Genomic DNA, 20354 nt, shown 5'->3' with positions numbered 1-20354 from the left:
CGTCAGCGACGCCCGCAGGACAGAGGCGGATACTGCACACAATTGAATCAACAAAACAAAATCCTCAACACGAAGCACAACATCCGCCTGTGACCTTCAAGGTAAAACGCTGCCAAAGTCAATACAACGAAATTTGATATTTATTTTCAGAGTGAAACACAAAAAATGCAAATGAGTGTCAGAGGAATAATACAAAAGTGTTCTGGTACTAATTTTTAAGAACAAGGTATGAAGATGAAGATATGAGAAAGAGTGGTTGAGAAGAAGAGAAATGGCGATCACTGAGGAGCAGTGTACTTTAAGAGTGTTGATGGAGAAGTATAGAGAAGGTCAGAAGGTGATGAACTGTGGATCTTTGTGGTCTTTGTGGATCTACAGAAAGTATGTGATGAGAGTATGGTATAGGTGGATGAGACTGTAGAAGAGAAGAAGAATGAAAGTAAATAGAAGCAATGAGCAGGAGAAAGGTGGAAAGGTGAAGAGAAGTATGGAAGATAGATACCCGGGAGTCAACCACCCAAAGGAAGGGTCAGTGCACAGGAGAGGTGGTAGAAGTAGAGGTTGCAGGCGGGGTGGAGTGAAAGGAGACAAGTGTCTGATATGACCGATACTTACGACAGAAAAATAGCACCAAGAGTGAAAGAGAAGGTTCAAAAGATGATAGTGAGACCTGCTGTGATGCATGGTTTGGAGATGGATGTTGAAGGTGGAGCTGCCAGAAGGAAAACAGAAAAACCTCTGAGGTGATCCATGAATACAGTGGAAGACATGGGGTTGGTGTGACAGAGGAGGGTGCTGGGATAGGTGGGTGGGTGAGATGGAAGCAGATGGTGAACGCTGATAATAATATAATATAATATAATATAATATAATATAAGATAAGATAAGATAAGATAAGATAAGATAAGATAAGATAAGATAATACAATTTAATTAGGGGGCATTTATTTTGAAAGCGCTGAGTGGCGGAAGCGGGGCAGGTTTCCGGTGCTTGTGTTCACTGTGGAGTGGCTCGCCTTGGCTCGGTTCGGTTCGGTCCGCGACAGAGGAGCAGCTGCAGCGTGGGCAGTGCAGAACCAGCGTGTGACCGCGGAGGAACCATGGCGGCCCCTGCTCTCTCCGGCCGGGCTGGCTCGTCGGGCAGCCTCGGGAACAGCCCCACCATGGCCGCCGGGAGGCTGCCGCACGGCGGCGGGCCCGAGCTGGACTTCAGGTCGGCGGCCCGCATGGAGGATCTGAACCGGCTCATCCAGGAGTTCAGCAAGCACGACCAGCGGGAGTACGACGACCAGCGGGCTCTGGAGATCCACACGGCCAAGGACTTCATCTTCTCCATGCTGGGTGAGGACACGCACGCACACACACACGCACACACCAGGCTGCGGTAAACATCCTCGGACTCCACCTGATTATTTCAGCTGGTGTGAGCGCGGAGCTGCAGGGGTGATCCAGATGTGCAGAGGCTCAGGTGATGCACATCTGCTCCACCTGGACCGCATTAGGGATCGCATGCATCCTCTTAGCCTCTCTTCTTCTCGTTTCTTGGTTTAAAACGAACATAAAAGTGTAGCTGAGCTTCTCCAGGTGCTGCGCAAATACGGAAATACTAAACACAGACGACACTAACACCACCCTCAGTGCAAGGTGAAGCCCACTACAATCCCAGCCTCATCCACACCTTCAAATATATTAAAAACAAACAAATCTTCACTAATATTAAACTTCCAGCTGTGAGGACTCCGACCAGCAGGTGTTTTTTCCGCACATAGCGCATCAGTGAGGAACAAATGTGCTCAAATATATTTAAAATTGTCAGATTAAATTCTGCCAAATTAGTTGTCCGAATTTCTTTTACAGCGAGAAATAAATCATCCGTTTTTTCCCCAAACATCACCCCGTGGGGCAAATGAAAAGATTCCAGTTCCTCTGACGTCCAGCAGAGGCAGCAGTGAGTCAGTCCCCCATATACTCCCATGTTAAAACTGTACAGCAGAAATAAACATGATTGCAGCCTGATACACAAACTGTTTGTCTCTGTGGATAATGTCCTCCTTCGTAACACCTGTACAGTAGAAGAAAGTTTTTAGGGTTCACCTGGTTAAACTGTAATAAGGCTTAAAGTTTATATGATTAGGGGCGTGGCCTCTTTGACTGATGGGTGGATGATGACACAGGTGGCTGTAGCTGCTAGCTGACTGCTCAGCTTCACCTGAACTGGACCTCTGGACCGTGTTTGTGCTGTTGGAGCCTTTTGGAACATTTTCAATGTGTCACGTGACCAATAACATGGCTGCTGTGAGGTTACTGTAGTAACAGCTCATCCACGAAGGCGGAGCTCCGGTCCTGCTAGGGGAAATTCTTGGATTTTAGCATGTAGGATTTCTGCGGCACAACCAGGAAACTGATTTGTTGTGTGCACATGTGTGGAAATTATTTTATTTTATTCCCAATATTGGTGCAGGATTTGGAAAAATTAACTGTGTGAGGGGACGACGCATCTGTTGACCTTTGTGTTGAGCACTCTCTTTGATTGGTTGGTGATTTCAGTGCATGTGTACAAGCTGGCGCGCCGCGCTGAGCTGATGTCAGATGATTTGCGTCAGCGTCCTCCGTCTCATTTTTCTGGCCTTCGTGCTTTGATTATCCTGCAGTTTGCTGTGTGTTTGCAGGTGGCTGAATAATTTAGTTGTGTTGCTTTGTGGTGCAGACGCACAACACTCCTTGTGAATGCGTGTTTAGTTCACATCACTCGTGCTAAATCTGACTCTCTTAGAGGAGCTCTTCAGCTTCTGCCGTGCTGAATATTGTCTCGATGGCCTGTATGAGGTCACTGCGGTCAGGTGCAGGGAGGAGCTGTGATTGGCTCATGCAGGTGCGTGCTCAGTGCTCATTTAAGGAGCTCTTGATTCTGATGGTGGAGCGTGCACTTTCTGTATCGCTCGATGATGTTCGTTAGAACACGGGCACGAAAATCCAGATTAAAATCCAATGAATCGCTCCGCACAGTGTTTGTTTTTGTTTATTTATTCAAGAGTTTGTTTACAAACAGTTGACAGAGTTTGAAAATAAAGAAAATTATTTTCATTAGATATTTCTGTATACTCTGTTTGTATTAACATTTACTTCTTTTTATTAAATGATGATCTAATGTTTGACTTTGTTTCTCTGTAACATTTGAAGCGTTTGATCAGAAATAACATTTTAGTTTATTACGTTGACCTTTGAATTTATTTGAATTGCTCTACAGCACATTTGTTGTGTTTAGCATTTTGAAGATATGCCAAGATATAAATGGTAAATATGTCTTCACATTTCACTTAGGAGAAAAAACGAACCTCACACAGCTTTAATATCTGACATAAATCAGGAATTACAAGGTTATAATTAAAATTTTGAAGGCGGTGGGGCCCTAACCTTTCAAAATAAAAGGCCACAAATCTGCTGAGAGGACTCAGCTCATCATAACTGAACCTGAGAGGAAGTGCGGAGGATGGAGTGCAGGAATGCGAGTTTGATAATGACGCTGGAGCGCCTCCAAGATCTGGATGTAAAAAGACTCTCTCACACACACACACACACACACACACACACACACACACGACAAAGACAGAATCACACACAGAAACTGCAGAAATGTCCATCTGACAGAGCCGCACACTCACATTAGTGTTCATTTTCTCAGATGTACTGACAGTCTGCCAGCTCGCACACGGCGCCTCCTCACAGAAATAACAAGCGTTCCAAAATGTCCCAACAGGAAGCGGCGCTCCATCCTGTCTTCACAGCTCGCTCACTGTTTGCAGCTCACAGACAGACCAAAAGAAAAGCGATGAGGCGGTTTTATGCTCCAGATTTAATCAATCCAATCAATAAAAAAGGAAAATCAGTCAGGAATTATAAAGTGAGTGTGAGACGTTCATTCAAAGACAGTGTGTATTTGCAGGATCGTCTCTGTACCGAGGTAACGAGCAGCCCCCGAGCTGAGTTCATCTGATTTATTTGAAACTGTTTCTGAGAGACGGACTGCGTGCGTCCAAACAACCGCAGCGCAGGAATGCAGTCGACAGCCAGGAAGTGTGTGCGCCTCTTCTTTAAACTCAGCAGAGCGGAAAACTCGTCCAGGCCGGCCCGGCCCGACCGATGGGGCTGAACGCAGTGACCCGTCGGGGCTCACGCGGTCCGCTTCCAAACACAGCGAGCTTCAAAAATAGACCTGACATGAAAGGAACTGGAAAACAGGAGGGCCAAACTGGACCCGATCCAGACTGAGCTGGACACAAACGAAGCAGACTTCGTTAAAAGCTCACCTTAACATCAGCCTCGTCTGTGAAAGCAAAAACCAGACTGGACAAATCGGCAGAGCCGCCGGTCAACGTTAAAGAATTTAATTACAGCAGGGGGAAGCTTTTAAATCGATGTTAGTCGAACTTTATCCAGATACGAATGAGGTGCTTCTGACGTCAGTCTATCTTGTAAGCAGACGTGCCCGGACCTGCCCTCCTCGGCCACGACCTGCAGCTCATCTGGAGGAACGTTGCGTCATTCCGCCAATCAGTCAAGAGATTGGATCTCTGCAGTGCATCCTGGGGGTTCCTCGGGGTCTCCTCCCAGGTCCACATTCCTGAGGTCAGCCACAGCCATCCTGGTCAGATACTGAACCCGCTCAGCTGGCTGTAAGACGAGTATCTCGAGGCCTAAATCCTGACCCCCGGTTACACTTGTGTGCGTGGTGCTCGTTTTTACACATAATCTTTATCTGATCCTTTTTGTCGTCCTCTGTTTCAGGAATGGTCCAGAAGTTGGACCAGAAGCTCCCCGTGGCCAACGAGTACCTCCTCCTGTCAGGAGGCGTTCGGGAGGGCGTGGTGGACATGGACCTTGACGAGCTGAGCGTCTACGCCCGCGGCACAGACTACGACATGGACTTCACCCTGCTGGTCCCTGCGCTCAAACTCCACGACCGCAACCAGCCGGTGACCCTGGACATGAGACACTCGGCGCTGGGCCACTCCTGGCTCAGCCTCCGCCTCTTCGACGAAGGAACCATCAACAAGTGGAAGGACTGCTGCACCATCGTCGACCACATCAACGGCACCACCAACTACTTCTTCTCCCCAACACTGGTGGCTGACTGGTTCTACCAGTCCATCTCCTTGGTGCTGCTGGAGGTGCAGAAGAAGCCGCAGAGAGGAATGCCAAGGGTGGAGAAGGTGGAGCGGAACGGCACAATCATCTCCGTCATCCTGGGCGTCGGGAGCAGCCGGATGCTCTACGACATTGTCCCCGTGGTGTCGTTTAAAGGGTGGCCGGCTGTCGCCCAGAGCTGGCTGATGGAGAATCACTTCTGGGATGGGAAGATCACCGAGGAGGAGGTGATCAGCGGCTTCTACCTCGTCCCCGCCTGCTCCCACAAAGGCCGCAAGGAGAACGAGTGGCGCCTGTCGTTCGCCCGCAGCGAGGTGCAGCTGAAGAAGTGCATCTCGTCCAGCCTGATGCAGGCGTACCAGGCCTGCAAAGCCATCATCATCAAGCTCTTGTCCCGCCCCAAAGCCATCAGCCCCTACCACCTCCGCAGCATCATGCTGTGGGCCTGCGACCGCCTCCCCGCCAACTACCTGGCGCAAGACGACTTCTCCGCCCACTTCCTCCTGGGCCTGATCGACGACCTGCAGCACTGCCTCGTCAACAAGATGTGCCCCAACTATTTCATCCCTCAGTGCAACATGCTGGAGCACCTGTCGGACGAGACGGCCATGCTGCACGCCCGCAAACTCTCCTCCGTGCGCTCCGACCCAGCCGAGCACCTGCGCACCACCATCGAGCACGCCAAGGCCGCCAACAGGCTGACGGTGGAACTGCAGTGGCGGGGCAGCACCAACAACCTGCCATCGCCGCAGTCCGACGCCGGCGGAGAGAACCAGCCCGACGACCGGCTGGCCAAGAAGCTTCAGCAGCTCGTCACGGAGAATCCGGGCAAATCCATCTCAGTCTTCATCAACCCGGACGACGTCACGCGGCCGCACTTCCGCATCGATGACAAGTTCTTCTGAGACTGACTTCCTCCTCCCTCTCAGCCTTTCTCCTCCTCGCCTTGTCCCCACCTCCTCTGAAACTTTGTTTTTTTAATTTTTTTATGTTTCTCTGCCACAGAGTGAAGTGAGGTGATCGTCTTGTCGTGTCTGCCACAATTTTTTTATTTTTTATTTTTCTATTCCCGTCCCCACCTCCTCCTCTTTCACTGTGTGCCCTGTGGTTTTTACCTGCTGAATGCCTTTTACACACAGCTGCACAGCAGCAGGTTGTTTTACAAATGAAGGAAGAGATGGAAGTCCACCTTCGGCCGGCTCTGCTGCTCCAGTGTTCGTAGTTTGTAGTTCAATATAATTATCAGGGATCCTGGAAATGAGACGAGTCCACCAACTCCTGAAATCGTGACGTGTGTCTCACGCCAGACTCGCTGTCGTTTAAATTTGGCGCTGAAGCTCTGACGGCAGAAACGATGTGAAAGCGAGGAGCCGGGCTAAAATCAGCTGCTTTGATACGAATGTGGGAATTTCAGTGCTGGCGTGGCCAAAGCCTCAGTTTTTATTTCATTTTTACTTTTCTGTGATATAGTGAAGAACAATCAAAGCATAAATAAATAAATCCTATTTCTGCAAAGACTCAGCATTTCCACTGTTCACCCGTGCTCTTCAGGCCTTCTGCAGTTCTCATGTTGGACACCAGCCGAATTCTGATCGATGGAGATCTGATCCTGAGCTTTTCAGTTTGTGGACTTCAGCTGTTCCACCTGCTCCTTAAAGACCAGACAAACTAAAACTCCTCAAAGACGAATTTCTCCCAACGATTTAGGAAGAATTCGGTGACAATCTGTTTGTTTTCCAGCACGATGAAGCTCCAAGTTACACGCCTCAGGTGATTACTGAGGCTCAGAGATCATCACATTCATATTTGGATCCGTGCATGGATCATTGATGAGGCAGGACTGCATTTGTCCAGCAGAGAACTGCAGGAGTCATGAAGGTCGGTCTAAATGCTGACCAGTGCAGAAAAACTGAAGCGAGCGTCAGCTGCTCTTCACCTCCACGCGCTCGTTCCTCGTGATGACACGAGTACGAGGTTTTCATAATTATGAGCAAGTTACTCAAAATATCTAATGACTCGTTTTCCAAACCAAACAGCAAGTTTTCGCAGCAGCTCGGCGTCGAGCATTTCAGAGCTCGCTGATCGGACGGCGGACGCTTTCAGGAGCTGCGGACAGCCTGAAGTCTCACATCGAGGAGCAAAAGCAGCAGAGCTCGGACGAAGGTGGATTTTGTCCCTCTGAGGAATGTCTTAGTCCCACCGCGGGACGACGATGATGGTACTAACGTCTTAGAAACTAACTGTAAAAAGGAACAAAGTGACTGAACTCTGACATGTGTGGGCAGAAGGAGGAACAGACTGACGATGGTTTGTCGACTACTTTTCGTCTGATTTTGCACAGAATGTAAAAAAAACAAACACCGCCGTGTTTCCTCTCGATGGCGGACGCCGTGTCCTCCTCACTGTCGAATGACGGTATATCATATCAGTTGATGGTGACACTTTACCGACGCGTGGTCGCAGTGCACGCTGTAGATGTTCTCATTAACCGGCAGAGCTGCAGTGATTGTGATTGGTCCAAAGACGCAGCTTCCCCTGATGGAGTCGGCTGAGCTGCCGGTTGGTGTTGCATCTCGTTCGCGCTCGCAGGCTCACGTTCTGACAGACGCCCTGGATCCCGTGTAGTTTGCAATGTTTTCCCAGTTTTCCTCATTTCAGTTTGTTTTGATGAGCTTGAGCGTAGTCCAGAATCCTTCCAGACATTCCAGGGTCCAGATCCAGACGGATGGCGTAGCTCGTGGTCCTGATGGGGGCGTGGTGGGTTTTGGGCCTGTGCGTGTGAGCGAGGCGTAACAGTTTGGGACTTGAAGCTCACAGCAGCGTTTCTGTTTACTGCTCAGGTTAATCTGCTGCACGGCGACCGCAGTCAGTAACGTGTCACTTCCGGCTCGATATCACCGGCCTCGCTCGCCACTTCCTCTTTCTCCATCTTGTTTGTTTTGATCACTATTTAATAAGCTTCACTGTAACTTAGTTTATTATTTCTAACCTGACCGATGTTTACTCCGCAGCTGCTTCTTAGTGTTTGGATGTCGAGGGTTCGACTCCCCTTCAGCGCCGCCAGCTCGCCACGTGATCGTCGGCCTTTCAGGTCGCTCACAAAACATTGGGACCAAATCCCGATTGGGACTTTTTACACTCCAACTGTAGGTGGAGGTTTGGTGTGATGGAGCTCCAGGCTGGTTTCTGGCACAGTTACTGTGCAGTAAGCGAACGCTGTTTGGCTCCAGAAACCACCGATTATGTGGCGAGCCTCAGTTTGGAGCTCAGGCAGCTTGGCTGCGGGATGTGTCTAATGAGATGGTGCTGTGATGTCATTACCACCACCTCTACAAGGGTTTTTTTGAGGGGCACAAATCATCACAGATTTAGCCACATGACCATCAGACACTGTGGTGTCGTGTTTATATACAAGGGAAAGAAAAATGTGCTTCATCTCAGCTTCAGCCTCGGTGAAACCTAAATATTGATTACAGAGTCAGAGCCTGTGCTCAGCTCTGATTGGACAGCTGAAGCGCGACTGCAGTCAGCACTAATGCGAGCAGCTCACTACAGCTTAAAAACACTAAAGCAGATATTTTTGATCTCCTGACGTAAACGAGCATCGGCGACATCTGCCGCCTTCAGGATGCGACTGCGCGCCGGCGTGTTTGAGCCGCAGCTGGTTGTGCCGAAGGTGAGTCGTCCCAGGTTTGTTCTGTTTTTTTGTCAAAGTCTGAAACATTTCCAGGAAAATGCAAAAAACCAGAAAAAGAATCTGCAGACGTCTGCAGACAATGCGATCTCCATATCCTCATCCTCAAGTGCAATTAGTGAACACAGAACAAGTACACACTTATACAAACGCACATATACGTCATGTAGCATTAAGACACTGAAGTAAGTTAAAGCTGAACGGTACACTGCTCTGCCGACCCCACAGACCCGCACTGACACTCCCACTCAGAGGTTTTTCACACCATCAAAGTGCCGCACCACGCTCTCCTGCTCGGTGGAAATGTAATCAGTGTGTTCTTCTGAGCTCCGTGACTTTTGACCTTACTGCTTTCTCTATTTGTTGAGAACCTTTTGACTGTGAGTTTTTATTTTTCTGTACCTCGCTGCTCTGCTTTGTTATGACGATGGATTTCTTTATGCAACGTAGACGTGGGTGGGTGTATCCCTTCAGATGGCAGCTCCTCCCCATCTGTGAAGGCTCTTCGCTGGATTTCACTATAAAGTCTTTTAAGCTGAATTTCTCTCTACGTCCTCAGTGAGTCTTTCTCAAATTTACATCTAAAGTTCTCAATAAAATGAAACCTTAGTTTACATTTCATGAAAGGAAAAACAGTTAATGAAGTTCTGCATCAACTTCAGTTCTTAATAAGTGTAACTGACATCTCGGTGTCATCAGAAAAGTAAATTAAACTGCAGAATATGAGCATCAAACCTTGGAAAGTCTTGCCTCCACAGAGTAAATCAGGCTGTCATCTGCACAGCGATCAATTCTGTTGAAGAGTGGCTGAGAAGAAAAACACTCCAGAAGTGAATCTGGGGCGGCGCCACTCAGATTACGACTGTCTGCAGTTTTAGGGAACAACAAGAAAATTCAAGATTTGGTCAACAAGGCCTCACGATTGAACCCTGGATTGTGCCACTTCAGTTGACTCATTAGCTCATGTGATTTGTTTTACAAAATTTGCATTGCACAGATTTATTTATCTTAATTATACTACAGTTAGAGACCAGAATAAAGACGGGAGGCCTCAGGATCAAACATCAAACCTGCTATTGGATTTGTGGTTGACATTTAAGTTAAACAGGGAGCTGTTTATTTATTAGTAAAGTTTGTTGGACCATAGAAGAGGAAGGAAATGTCTTTATCATCTGCGTAGTTCTCAGATATGAGAGCCCAGAACTAATTCTTAGGCTACGTCCACACGTACCCGGGTATTTTTGAAAGATTTTTCTATGCGTTTGCACCTTTCGTCCACACGTAAACGCCGTTTTCGGTCACTGAAAATGGAGATTTCTAAAAACTCCGGCCAGGGTGGAGATTTTCGAAAACTCAGTTTTTGCGCTTACGCGTGGACGAGAAAAACGGAGAAAACGCAGCGTCAAAGGTGTGCGCCTTTTTTGACGTCACACTGTGCGCCACGTTATTGTTTCGGTGAAATGAATTTCTACAATACTGTTACTGTTAATTCTACTCTCTGCAGTGTTTAAATGCTTACATATACACACAGTTACTGTCCCTCCACACATACAACTCGGTTCTGCTTCTATGCCCCAGCTTTGTTTACTTTTTCCCACCGAGGCTTCTAGACTTCTGATTGGCCAACATTTCTGCACGGTTAGGAATATATCGCCACCTGCTGCTTTGGCATGTTCATAGCAGCGTTTTCCTTCATTTCTGCCTTTATGTGTGGACGGGATTATTTTTTAAAACGAAAACGGAAAATCTCCGTTTTCAAAAATACCTGTGTACGTGTGGACGTAGCCTCAGAGTAAATTGAAAACACTAAAAGCTTTGCTGCATTCAAATAACTAAAGTTACGTAGAGGACAGATCATCATCTGCATAGAACTGAGTAAGAATCTGACATCTTATTGAATATCTGAAAGTCCATAATTTAATCCTGTCAACAGATATTAATGATATAGTTTTTGATCTATTAATAAATAGATCAAATAGGCCGTATGATACTCTGAGAGGAGTACATCTGTAAATAACGGGCCCATAATAGAGCCTTGACGTACTCCACCCTAATCGACTTTGCTCTATTTATTTAAACACCAACACTGTGGGACGAGAGCAGGTTCATGATCTCGCGTCGTACTGCAGAATTGGGCTCAGGAACAGGTTGAATCGAACCCTGGGGAACATCCCTGAGTAAGACCTTCAGAAAGAAGCCTCAGGTCTGCACATTATGTCACATTTATTACACACAGCATGTGTGTGTGATCGGTTTCCAGTACTGTCAGGTCACAACATGAACATCTGCTATCGTGTGCCCAATTTTTTCCCATGTATGGATAAAAAAACCTTCCTGCTGACCAAAGTTTAAAATGTTGAGCGTAGAAATGGGGATTTAGTATAATCATGCTCTTTAATTCTTCTATATAAAGGTGATAATTTCTGGATACAGAATAAGGAGATGCAGTCTTGTTTGCAGATGATGGCACACATAAGGTAACGTGTGCGCTACATTAAAGATGCTCAATCTTCTGAGAATATGACGTCATGCACGTGGTTGGTGCCGCAGGCCGTTAAAATAATGTATTCATGTTAAAATGACATCATAAGTCACATGGCCTCTGTGACACTTTAGACTCAGACACATTTAAAAACCATCCAGACTAAAGGTTTCAATCGGACACTCAAACACTTCGTCTAATTAACCCTCAGGCAGGGTGAGCTGGTGGATTCCTTCACTACATCCTTTAAGCAGCTTCCTCTCTCGACCACCGGGGGGAGCAGTGAGAGGAAGCAGCTCGCTCTGTGTGAGCGGGTATGATGGAGGGAGCTGTCATGTGAACGGAGGCTGTTTGTGCACACAGTGACTTTATCTCCTGTAATGTGGAACTACTGTTGTAAATAGCACTTGATAAAATAACTCCTGTCTGACTCTTCGTCTGCGTCCGCTTCATTCAGCCGCCCGGCGCCACACAGCTCATCTCAAACGCCTCATTTTGCTTCCTCCTAACCTTTCTCTTCTCTCCTGCTTCCTGGTGCCTCAGCACCTGTCTCCTCCACCTGCTCTCCTCTCTCCATCTCGCCTCCTGCTGGGTTTGGATCGCGCTCAGCTCTTTCTGGCCGCCGTCAGAGCGCTCGCCGTTCCAAGAGGAAACTATCCATCACTGTCCAAATATAACCACAGCATGTAAACACGCTGCAGGCTTTACTGCTGATGCTCAGCCTCGCTAAAATCCCCGATTTACAGAAAACACGAGTTATTTACTGATGATCAGCGACGGGGGAACCTGAAACCTCTGTGGGGTCATGTGACTGTGTCAAAACGCCTACAAAATAAAACTTTATTTAAAATCAGTTAACAACAGCTTTAAGCCCAGAAACTGTCCTGCAGTTTATCAGCGGAGAGCTAACCCTCTGTGGACCTGATGGGGAACAATGATGATTCCAGGATGTTCACTTTTTACAGCACTGCAGTCACTTTACACACTCACTTTGACTTGACATCACCTGTGATTTACTTCCAGGTGGTCCCGCCCTAACCTGCTGATGTCGTTAACTCCAACTTTGGTTCAACAGATTTGTTGAGCTGTGCAGGTAAGCTTTAGGCAATTTAAACTGCCTCCATATATGTAGCAATGCTAAATATACTCCTGATAATAAGAAGGAAAAGCAACCCAAACAGCTCATTACACCTGAGCGGCGCACCTTTACCTCGCACAGCTGAATCTGTGGGTGGGCGTTGGTGCTGGTCTATAAATAACCCCTTCTTAACAACAATGTTTTCATAGCTCACCTGTTTAAATGGCATTATTAGGGGTGTGGTCTCTGACTGACAGGTGGATGGTGACACAGGAGTATCCAAGTGGTCTGAGCTCCAGCTTTGGTGAAATTCTCTGATTATATTTGGATGTCACGGAGCTCTGATTGGCAGGTATGGTACTGTGTGATGCTAACACACAGTCTGGGGTTGCTAACTGGCATTAGCTGATAACATAGCCTTCCATCCTCCGGTCCAAACATGGTCACATGTACTTCAGAAACCAGTGAGTCGAGCTATAGTAGCTAACGCCATCGTTCTTATACAGTCTGTCTGCTAACAGTAACAGCTGTTAGAGGAGAAATGTTTACATGCCCAATTACTCCAAACCAAATGCCACCGTAGTACCACCAGTGACCCAGGAGGTGAGCCTCTCAGAGCCTGAACCACGGCGTTGTTAACTGATGTCTATTCTTATTAATGTACAGAATTCACCTGCTTGCTGCTACTACTGCACATTCACCCAATGTATATACTGCATATATATGTTCTTCCTCTACAGCCAGCCCCCCCCCCCCCCCCCATTTTTGCACATGTCGAGGAGCGTGTCAGGCTACATTTCACTGTGTGTTATACTTGTATAACTATGCATGTGACAAATAAAGAACCTTGAACCTTGAACGTTAGGTAAGAAAGTCCAAAAAAAGCCCACTCTGAGTGGATTTCTGTCTGCAGGGGAGGAGTGCTGCTTTTAATGTGACTCATCTTTCACCTTCTCTTCAACAGTAATTGCAGCTGAATCAACCTGATGTGTCTCACTGAACTGGCTGCTACCTGTAAATCCATCTTCTTTGTGAAAACCGAGGATGTTCCCTCCTTCTGATGGGAACTAAAGTAGTTTGGGAACACGTACGACAATAAAGGTGTCAGGCAGCCTTTATGTGCTGCTGTGATGTTGACTCCAGGCCATTGAGCTCCATTTGTAGCCTGAGTTTATTCCTGTTTAATCAGCGGTGCTGTTAACAGCAGCAGAGAGACCCAGCAGCAGCTGCTCTCTGCAGCGTGTCATGGATGTAGAACAGTTTAACAGTATGCATGGATTCTCAGGCAGGTTCTGAACTGTGGCTTTCTCTGATTAATGAGCAGATTTGTGAAGCTTTATTTGTGTTTAGCTGCTTCCTAAAACTGGGTTTCTACCTCAGAGTCACGTCCTGTCCTTTGAGGCTAGCATGCTGTTCCTGCTTCATGTCATTGCTGGGTTATGGTGATGTTATTTATATGCACGAGGCTTACACAGCATCTATGACAGAGTACTGAGATTCATCACAAACCCCACAGACTCAGGAACTCAGATGTAGATGCATCTACATCTGAGTTCCTGAGCTTCATCAATCACAGAACTGTGGCCTTCAGTCCACAGACTCATCTCTTTCCAATTCAGTGCAGCTTTATTGATATAGCACCAAATCACAACAACAGTCCTCTTCATATTCTAAAGCAGTGGTTCCCAAACTTTTTTTGCTGGGCCCCCCTTTGTTTTACAAGAAAAATGTTCGCCCCCCCCCCCCCCTTCTCGCGCGTGCACGCGCACACACGCACAAACACATCCTCTGCACGCGCCCATATTTTGCTCCATTGCGGTTTATTTCACACCTCAAACATTTAGTAAACAATTAAGCAAATACAAGTAATCTGCAATAAATTACAGGTAGTAAGAAAATAAACTACTAACTCTTTTACGCTGCGTCCGCACCTACACGGGTATTTTTGAACACGCAGCTGTTTCGTCCACGTAAACGACGTTTCGAATCATTGAAAACTGCGATTTTTTAAAACTCCTTTTTTGTGTTTACGTGTGGACGAGGAATACAGAGTTCGTCACGCAACGTCAAAGGTATGTGCCTTTTTTCACGTCACGCTGTGCGCACGTTATTGTTTACATGAGATGAATTGCAGAATGATAGAGACGAAATACTGTTAATCTGACTGTCTGCAGGTTTTACACGCAGTTACTGTCCCTCTGTTTAGAAAGGCAGAGGCGTCACGGTGGGATTATTTTACTGTATGTGTAATAATATTCAACATTGCTGTCAATGCATTTTTCAAAAAATGCCTCTCTGTGCAAAATGGGTTTAAAAACATAAACAGCTGTGGGATCCTGTTTGTCTGTGATTTAAACAGCAGTGCTGCTCCCGACGCAGGGAAAACCAACCCTGCAGGGAGACTTCGGCACCTGTGCAGGTGAAGCCAAAGGGAAGATTTGCTTCACCATATTTTCTCGTCTTTGGCTTAGAATGAAGTTGGTTTGGAAACATGTTCAGCGATGCTTCATCTCCCGCTTTGCGTTTCTGTGGGCCCCCCCTGTGCTAGCAGTGTCCAAGCGTTTTGTCTTTTTCTTCCCCCCCTTTTCATACCACGCCCCCCCCTGCAATGGCTCTGCGCCCCCCTGGGGCTGGGGGGCGGGCCCCACACTTTGGGAAGGTCTGCTCTAAGGTAAAGACCCCACAATCAAACCACGCCCTATAAGCATGCGCTTGGTGACAGTGGGAAAGAAAAACTCCCTTTTAATAGGAACAAACGTCTGACAGAAGCAGGCTGGGGGAGGAGCAACAATCTGAGAGACTGGTTTTGACTGGTTTGGGGGAAAACGTGATCACATTTAGCTAAATCTTAAGGAGTTGGCGTCAGTAGAAGCATTTAAGGTGGCCTGGAGGCACCTGCGGGCTGCGAGGGTCCCACCTGAACATGACTGGGTCTGCTTTTGGCTCGAGATGATGACGTATTGTGATGTTTGCTGATGAATCTGTGCTCTGCGGTCGTTTTAGTGTTTAAATAAAGCAAAACGAGCAGTGCAGGAGACCCTTCACACAGCTCCCCGTGCAACACTTCCTTATAGTTAACGGACAAGCAGTGCGCATGCGCGATGGGCCCCGAGTTTTGCATGTTTTTTTTTTCTTTTCTTTTGTGCACGGAGGTCGCGGGTTCGACTCCTTCTCTTCCGTTGATGCCCTGCGGTGGGATGGGCAAGACCCCGTGCCCTAAAAGTTCCTTCATCACGTTTCCTCCTCACACCAATCAGCACCACCATCGTGTCACCTTAACAGTGACGTCACTCCTGTGCTCTCCTGCCTCGAGCTGCAGCAGCACAGAGAGAGAGAGAGCGGCGCGCGGACACAGCTCAGGTGAACGCACGAGCCTCGACGCCCGCAGGAAGAAAAAAAAACGGCGAAGAAGCAGCTGCGGAGGATCTGAGAGCAGGTCCCGCGGTGCCTCCCTCCAGCTCTCCCGGTACCATCCACCCATCAGCGGTTCATCGGTGATCACATCATCCGAGACTCGACGCTTGTTGATAACAGCTGATTAAGGAAAGAAGGAAGGAAGCAAGGAAGGAAGCAAGGGACGCAGGCTAGGGGAGCACCTCGCCTCGGACATGGAGCTGGTTAAAGAGAAGGCACCCCCAGGTAGGACGGAGGGATGGGTGGATGAAACGGTGCATGGATGGATGGAAGTTTCCCTCATCCTGTGAGGGTGGATGAGAGGAACTTGGTGCTTTTTCCCGCAGAGGGAGGTGGATGGAAGGGTGGAGGCAGGATGAAGGGGACCCGAATGGATGGATGGATGTACGGGTGGATGGGTGGAGGGGACTGATGCATGTTGGGTAAAAGTGTACTGCGGTATCCTGCTGAATGCAGCTGCACTGGAGCTTTTTAGGTGTGGTTATTATGGGATGGGGTGCAGTGTGTGTGTGTGTGTGTGTGTGTGTGTGACAGAAGCCTGATGCAGCAAACACACACAGGCAGGCAGACAGGTGAGGGTGGTGATGCTGACTGATGCAGACACATGGATGACGGGTGGCAGGAAGACTGACGGACGCGGAGCGACTGAGCTGCTGTTGGTGCAGTGATGCTTCGCCTGGCCGTCCCGGGCTCCACGGCAACACAACTTAAAATATGGTTAATTCCATTCACACAACATCGCCGTGGACACCGGCCCAGAAACAAGCCTCAGAGACGCAGATCCAAAAGTTCTCCCCAAACATCAAAGGAATACTCGTGAATCCCAGGTCACCATTACAGCGATCCAGCTCTGACCTCAGCGGCAGCTGATAGTTTTATTAAACCCAAAGCTGAATTCCTCTCTTCGTTCTTTGTGTGACGATGTCAGACTCAGCTTAAACTAAATTCATCTGAGAATATACATTTACTCGATTTATTATTAAAATAACCAGTAAGAACAGGACCACGGTAAAACAAAAAGAAAACAAGAACGTTCATTTGGGATATTTTAATCATTTCCTCCTAATTCACTGCTCTTAAGGCCTCGTGCACCTCCTCGCACACGGAGGCGAGCAGCGGAGAAAACAAGTTTGAGTCAAAAACCTTCAAACATAAAACAAACTTCCTGCTCGCTTTTAACTCCACGAAACAGAACTGGAGGAGACTCGGCGCCTCCCTCTTTGTGGTGTATGGATCCGTGCAGACGAGCTGAAGACGCTCAAAACACGTGTCACCACGCGGCATCCATCTTGAAATCCTCCAGGCGTTTTGTTTGGTTGTTTGTATTTACGGATTACCTGTAATTTAAAGTTTTGGAGAAATGAAAACTGCATGTAGAGAAAAACTCTCTGAATCTGAGAGAAGCCATTTTTATCCTGGCAGTGAAGATGCTGAGATCCAGATGTGGCTGAAGGTGGTTCTGCTCGTATTTTAAACTTTTCTCTGCTTTAGCAAACAAGTCCAGCTGTCTCGTTCTCCTTGTGTCGTCTCATTTTTGTGGCGGAAATGCTTCCTCCGGTAACCACGGTTACATTAGCAACGCTAACTCAGCTGTAAGCTGCTGCATGTATGAAGCTTTTTAATGAGCCTGGTTCATTTTAAGTGTCTAACTTGTTGATGAAAATCAATTTATGGCAGCTGCAGTAAAATCAGGTCACTGCTGTCAGCCGAGCACACGAGGAAGCTGGTAATGCAACGCTTCGATTGCATCATTCCTTTATCCTGGTAAGCGTCTGATTGCTGAGGTCTCCAGACTGCAGACGTGACAGCTGACCATCAACACCAAGATTCAGCCGTTACACCAGAGGCAGCACGGGGTCCACGACTTTCAGCCCCCGCCCTAGCGGCACGCCAGAAGTTTCGCACAGATTTTCGTGCTGTCTCTGCGCACACATGGAGAGGCTGCAGCATTAGCAGGGTTAATGCACTTCCTGCAGTTATATTTCCAGCTGGTTTCCTGCACCCACTCTGTCAAAGAAGCTGATCATACATGTTTCTCATATTTGACATAATTCAAATTTTGTTCACCTGTGCCGTCATATTTTCTGCTTTAAAAAATCCACATTTTGAGGTTGGAGGGGTTGGTGGTGATCGTGTTATTTGGCCTCTGGGTCTCTGTGAGCTCCACACTGTGAGGAGCAGTAAAATGAAGTGCACTCGGGCTGAGAGGAGGAAGGAAGAGCTTGTGTGGCCTGAATAACAGCAGCATGTGGTAATCTTTATCTTAGTAATAAATAGAAAGTCCCAGAGTTTGTATTCTTATGGCTCCTGAGTTTGGCTCCACCATCAGATCTGTCTGTGTGGAGTTTGCATGTTCTCCCTGTGCTTGCTGGGTTCTCCAGCTTCCTCCCACACTCCAAACATGTGCAGTTAGTGGGGTAAGGTTAATAGGTCATTCTAAATCACCCATAGGTGTTAATGATTGTCTGTCTTTATGCGTTAGCTCTGTGACAGACTGGCGACCTGCTCAGGGTGTACCCTGCCTCGCCCAGACAGCTGGGATAGGCTCCACCCCCACTGCGACCCTGAATTAGACAAACGGATGGATGAAAATATTCTTAGAAATATTTATTGGTCATGTTTTCATGTAAAGGTTGAGCAGATGCTCATTAATGTGTCTGCAGTGTTGTTCTTACACTGCCCAACAAAACAAGTGCACAGCGGCTAATGTTAGCATGTTTTAAACCGGCGGGCTCATGCTAGCTATGCAGACGGCACAGCAGCAGGTTTGAAGAGCAGAAAGCAATGATGATGCTGCAGAGAGAAGCAGCTCTGTGAAGGACTGCGATCCACCGTCTTTGCATTTAGTTTGGAGTTTTCATTGATTTTACTATTTCACACGTTTTCCCGGTTTGGCACACACGTCAGCCAACTTTCCAGCCGAGTGCACACACTCCTTTCTCCTCTGATCTCCGACCTCAGTACATCAGTACAATCATCTCCACTTCTGCTGCAGCTGAGCCAGGGACCACAACTCCGCCACAAACCCTAAAGGCTACAAGAGGGAAAAAACTGAAAGATCAACATCTGAGGAGGAAACCAGACGAGCATCTTTGTGTAACGGAGGAGCCTCGTATTACGCCGAAGCGCTAAAGTGGCTCAGGAAGAGTCTTAACATCAAGGCTGATCTCTCACAGCGAGAACGCCTCCAACACCGTCAGCAACATTTAGCATCTGCAGTCTTCGTCTCCTGAAGGTTCTTATCCATATCAGATATTATACATGTTGCCTAGCAACCACCTAACAATGGACGAGAAAGCCACGGCAGTCAGAAGCATCCGGGTCTCCCAGCATGGATGAGAGAGAGCTCAGTCCTGTGGTCGGTGCTACGAGGACATGTCAAAGTTACTGATGACACCAGGCAGCAGGAGCAGCAGGCCAATTCACAGTTGATATGTTTTTATTAAAGCGTGTTTGTGACAGATGTCGGCTCATAAAAGAAGACTCACAATAAAACAAGCGTAAAGCAATCCTGCCAGGCGGCTTCCTGCTGCCATAAAACAGAACGCGCTCCGTCGTCGCACTCGCCAAAGATAAACGAGGCTGAACTTTGAGCTAACTGCTTTATGAGTCAGACTCCTTTATGTTAACATTTGGTGTTCATTTGGTGCCCGACAGTCTTTCTCTTTGATGGGGAACAGAGAGGCCTAACCTGCAGTGTGTTGCTGCAGTGCAGCCTCTGTAACATCTGGCCGGAGCGAGTGTCAAAGCTCCTCCAGATGTGGTCCGAGCTGGTTCAGAGACACGTGAAAGCTGTGCTGAAGTCAGTGAAATGTCTGTCAGTCGAAAAGAGTTAAAAGCTGCCGTGAGTCAGCTCTCTGCTGTTCAGGAGAGCTCACAGCATCAGCGCGCTGTATTATCAGCAGAACTGCAGGCCAGTGCAGCTCTCAGCCCACCTGAACGACGGGGAATTATTCTGAGAAATCCTCTTTGTGCCAGCGAGGCCGTGCTGGTAGAATAAACCACGATTATCCTTTAAAAAGCAGAAATGCATTTATTTTCCTTAGTGTGCTTTTTAAAAATCTCACTCTCAAAGCTCTGCATGCTGAAGCAGTCAGAGCTGCTCCAACAATCAACAGTCACATGACACAAAGCTGACGTCTGCTTTAAAAACACAAAACAGCTGGTTTATATCATAGAGAGCCTGTGATGTATAGATGTAGCTGCAACAACAGAAAGTCCGCTATGAGCAGCAGTTGGAGAGAGTGGGAAGGAAGAACTCCCTTTTAACAGGAAGACACCCGACAGCAGTCTGCTGGGAGTGTTTGTGAGGGAGACAGAAGAGAACAGGTAGCAGGACTGAGGGGGCTTCAGGGCTGTAAGCCTACAGGAGGAGTCTGGTGTCGCGTCACTTCCTCGTCATGAAGCAGTTGAAGTGCTCTAAAAGTAAACGTCCACAAAAACCTCATACTGATTCTGTAAATGTGTCAAATATAAAGCCGTCCAGTGTGGGGGCGTGGCCTACTGCAAGCCCACATCAAAGAAAGAGCACATTTTCACCCA

General features: G+C 47.6%; 2 protein-coding genes across 2 annotated transcripts in view; both read left to right on the top strand.

Moving 5' to 3' along the window:
• The first annotated feature begins 38 nt into the window (after positions 1-38).
• On the top strand, positions 39-9459 carry LOC113035829 (protein MB21D2). The gene is made up of 3 exons (XM_026191588.1): positions 39-101; positions 956-1340; positions 4785-9459. The coding sequence occupies exons 2-3, from the start codon at positions 1100-1102 to the stop codon at positions 6047-6049; spliced, it is 1506 nt and encodes a 501-aa protein (XP_026047373.1). The 5' UTR covers positions 39-101; positions 956-1099; the 3' UTR covers positions 6050-9459.
• Positions 9460-15706: 6247 nt separating this feature from the next.
• The window catches only part of LOC113035772 (fibroblast growth factor 12), a 47004-nt gene continuing 42356 nt past the window's right edge, over positions 15707-20354 (top strand). Inside the window, exon 1 of the mRNA XM_026191469.1 lies at positions 15707-16037. Coding sequence (XP_026047254.1) covers positions 16007-16037 — 31 coding nt within the window. The 5' untranslated portion in view covers positions 15707-16006. The remainder of the gene's footprint in view (positions 16038-20354) is intronic.

The sequence above is a fragment of the Astatotilapia calliptera genome, chromosome 14 (genome assembly GCF_900246225.1).
Source record: "Astatotilapia calliptera chromosome 14, fAstCal1.2, whole genome shotgun sequence".
Taxonomy (NCBI): Eukaryota; Metazoa; Chordata; class Actinopteri; order Cichliformes; family Cichlidae; genus Astatotilapia; species Astatotilapia calliptera.
This window is presented reverse-complemented; position numbering and strand designations above follow the sequence as displayed.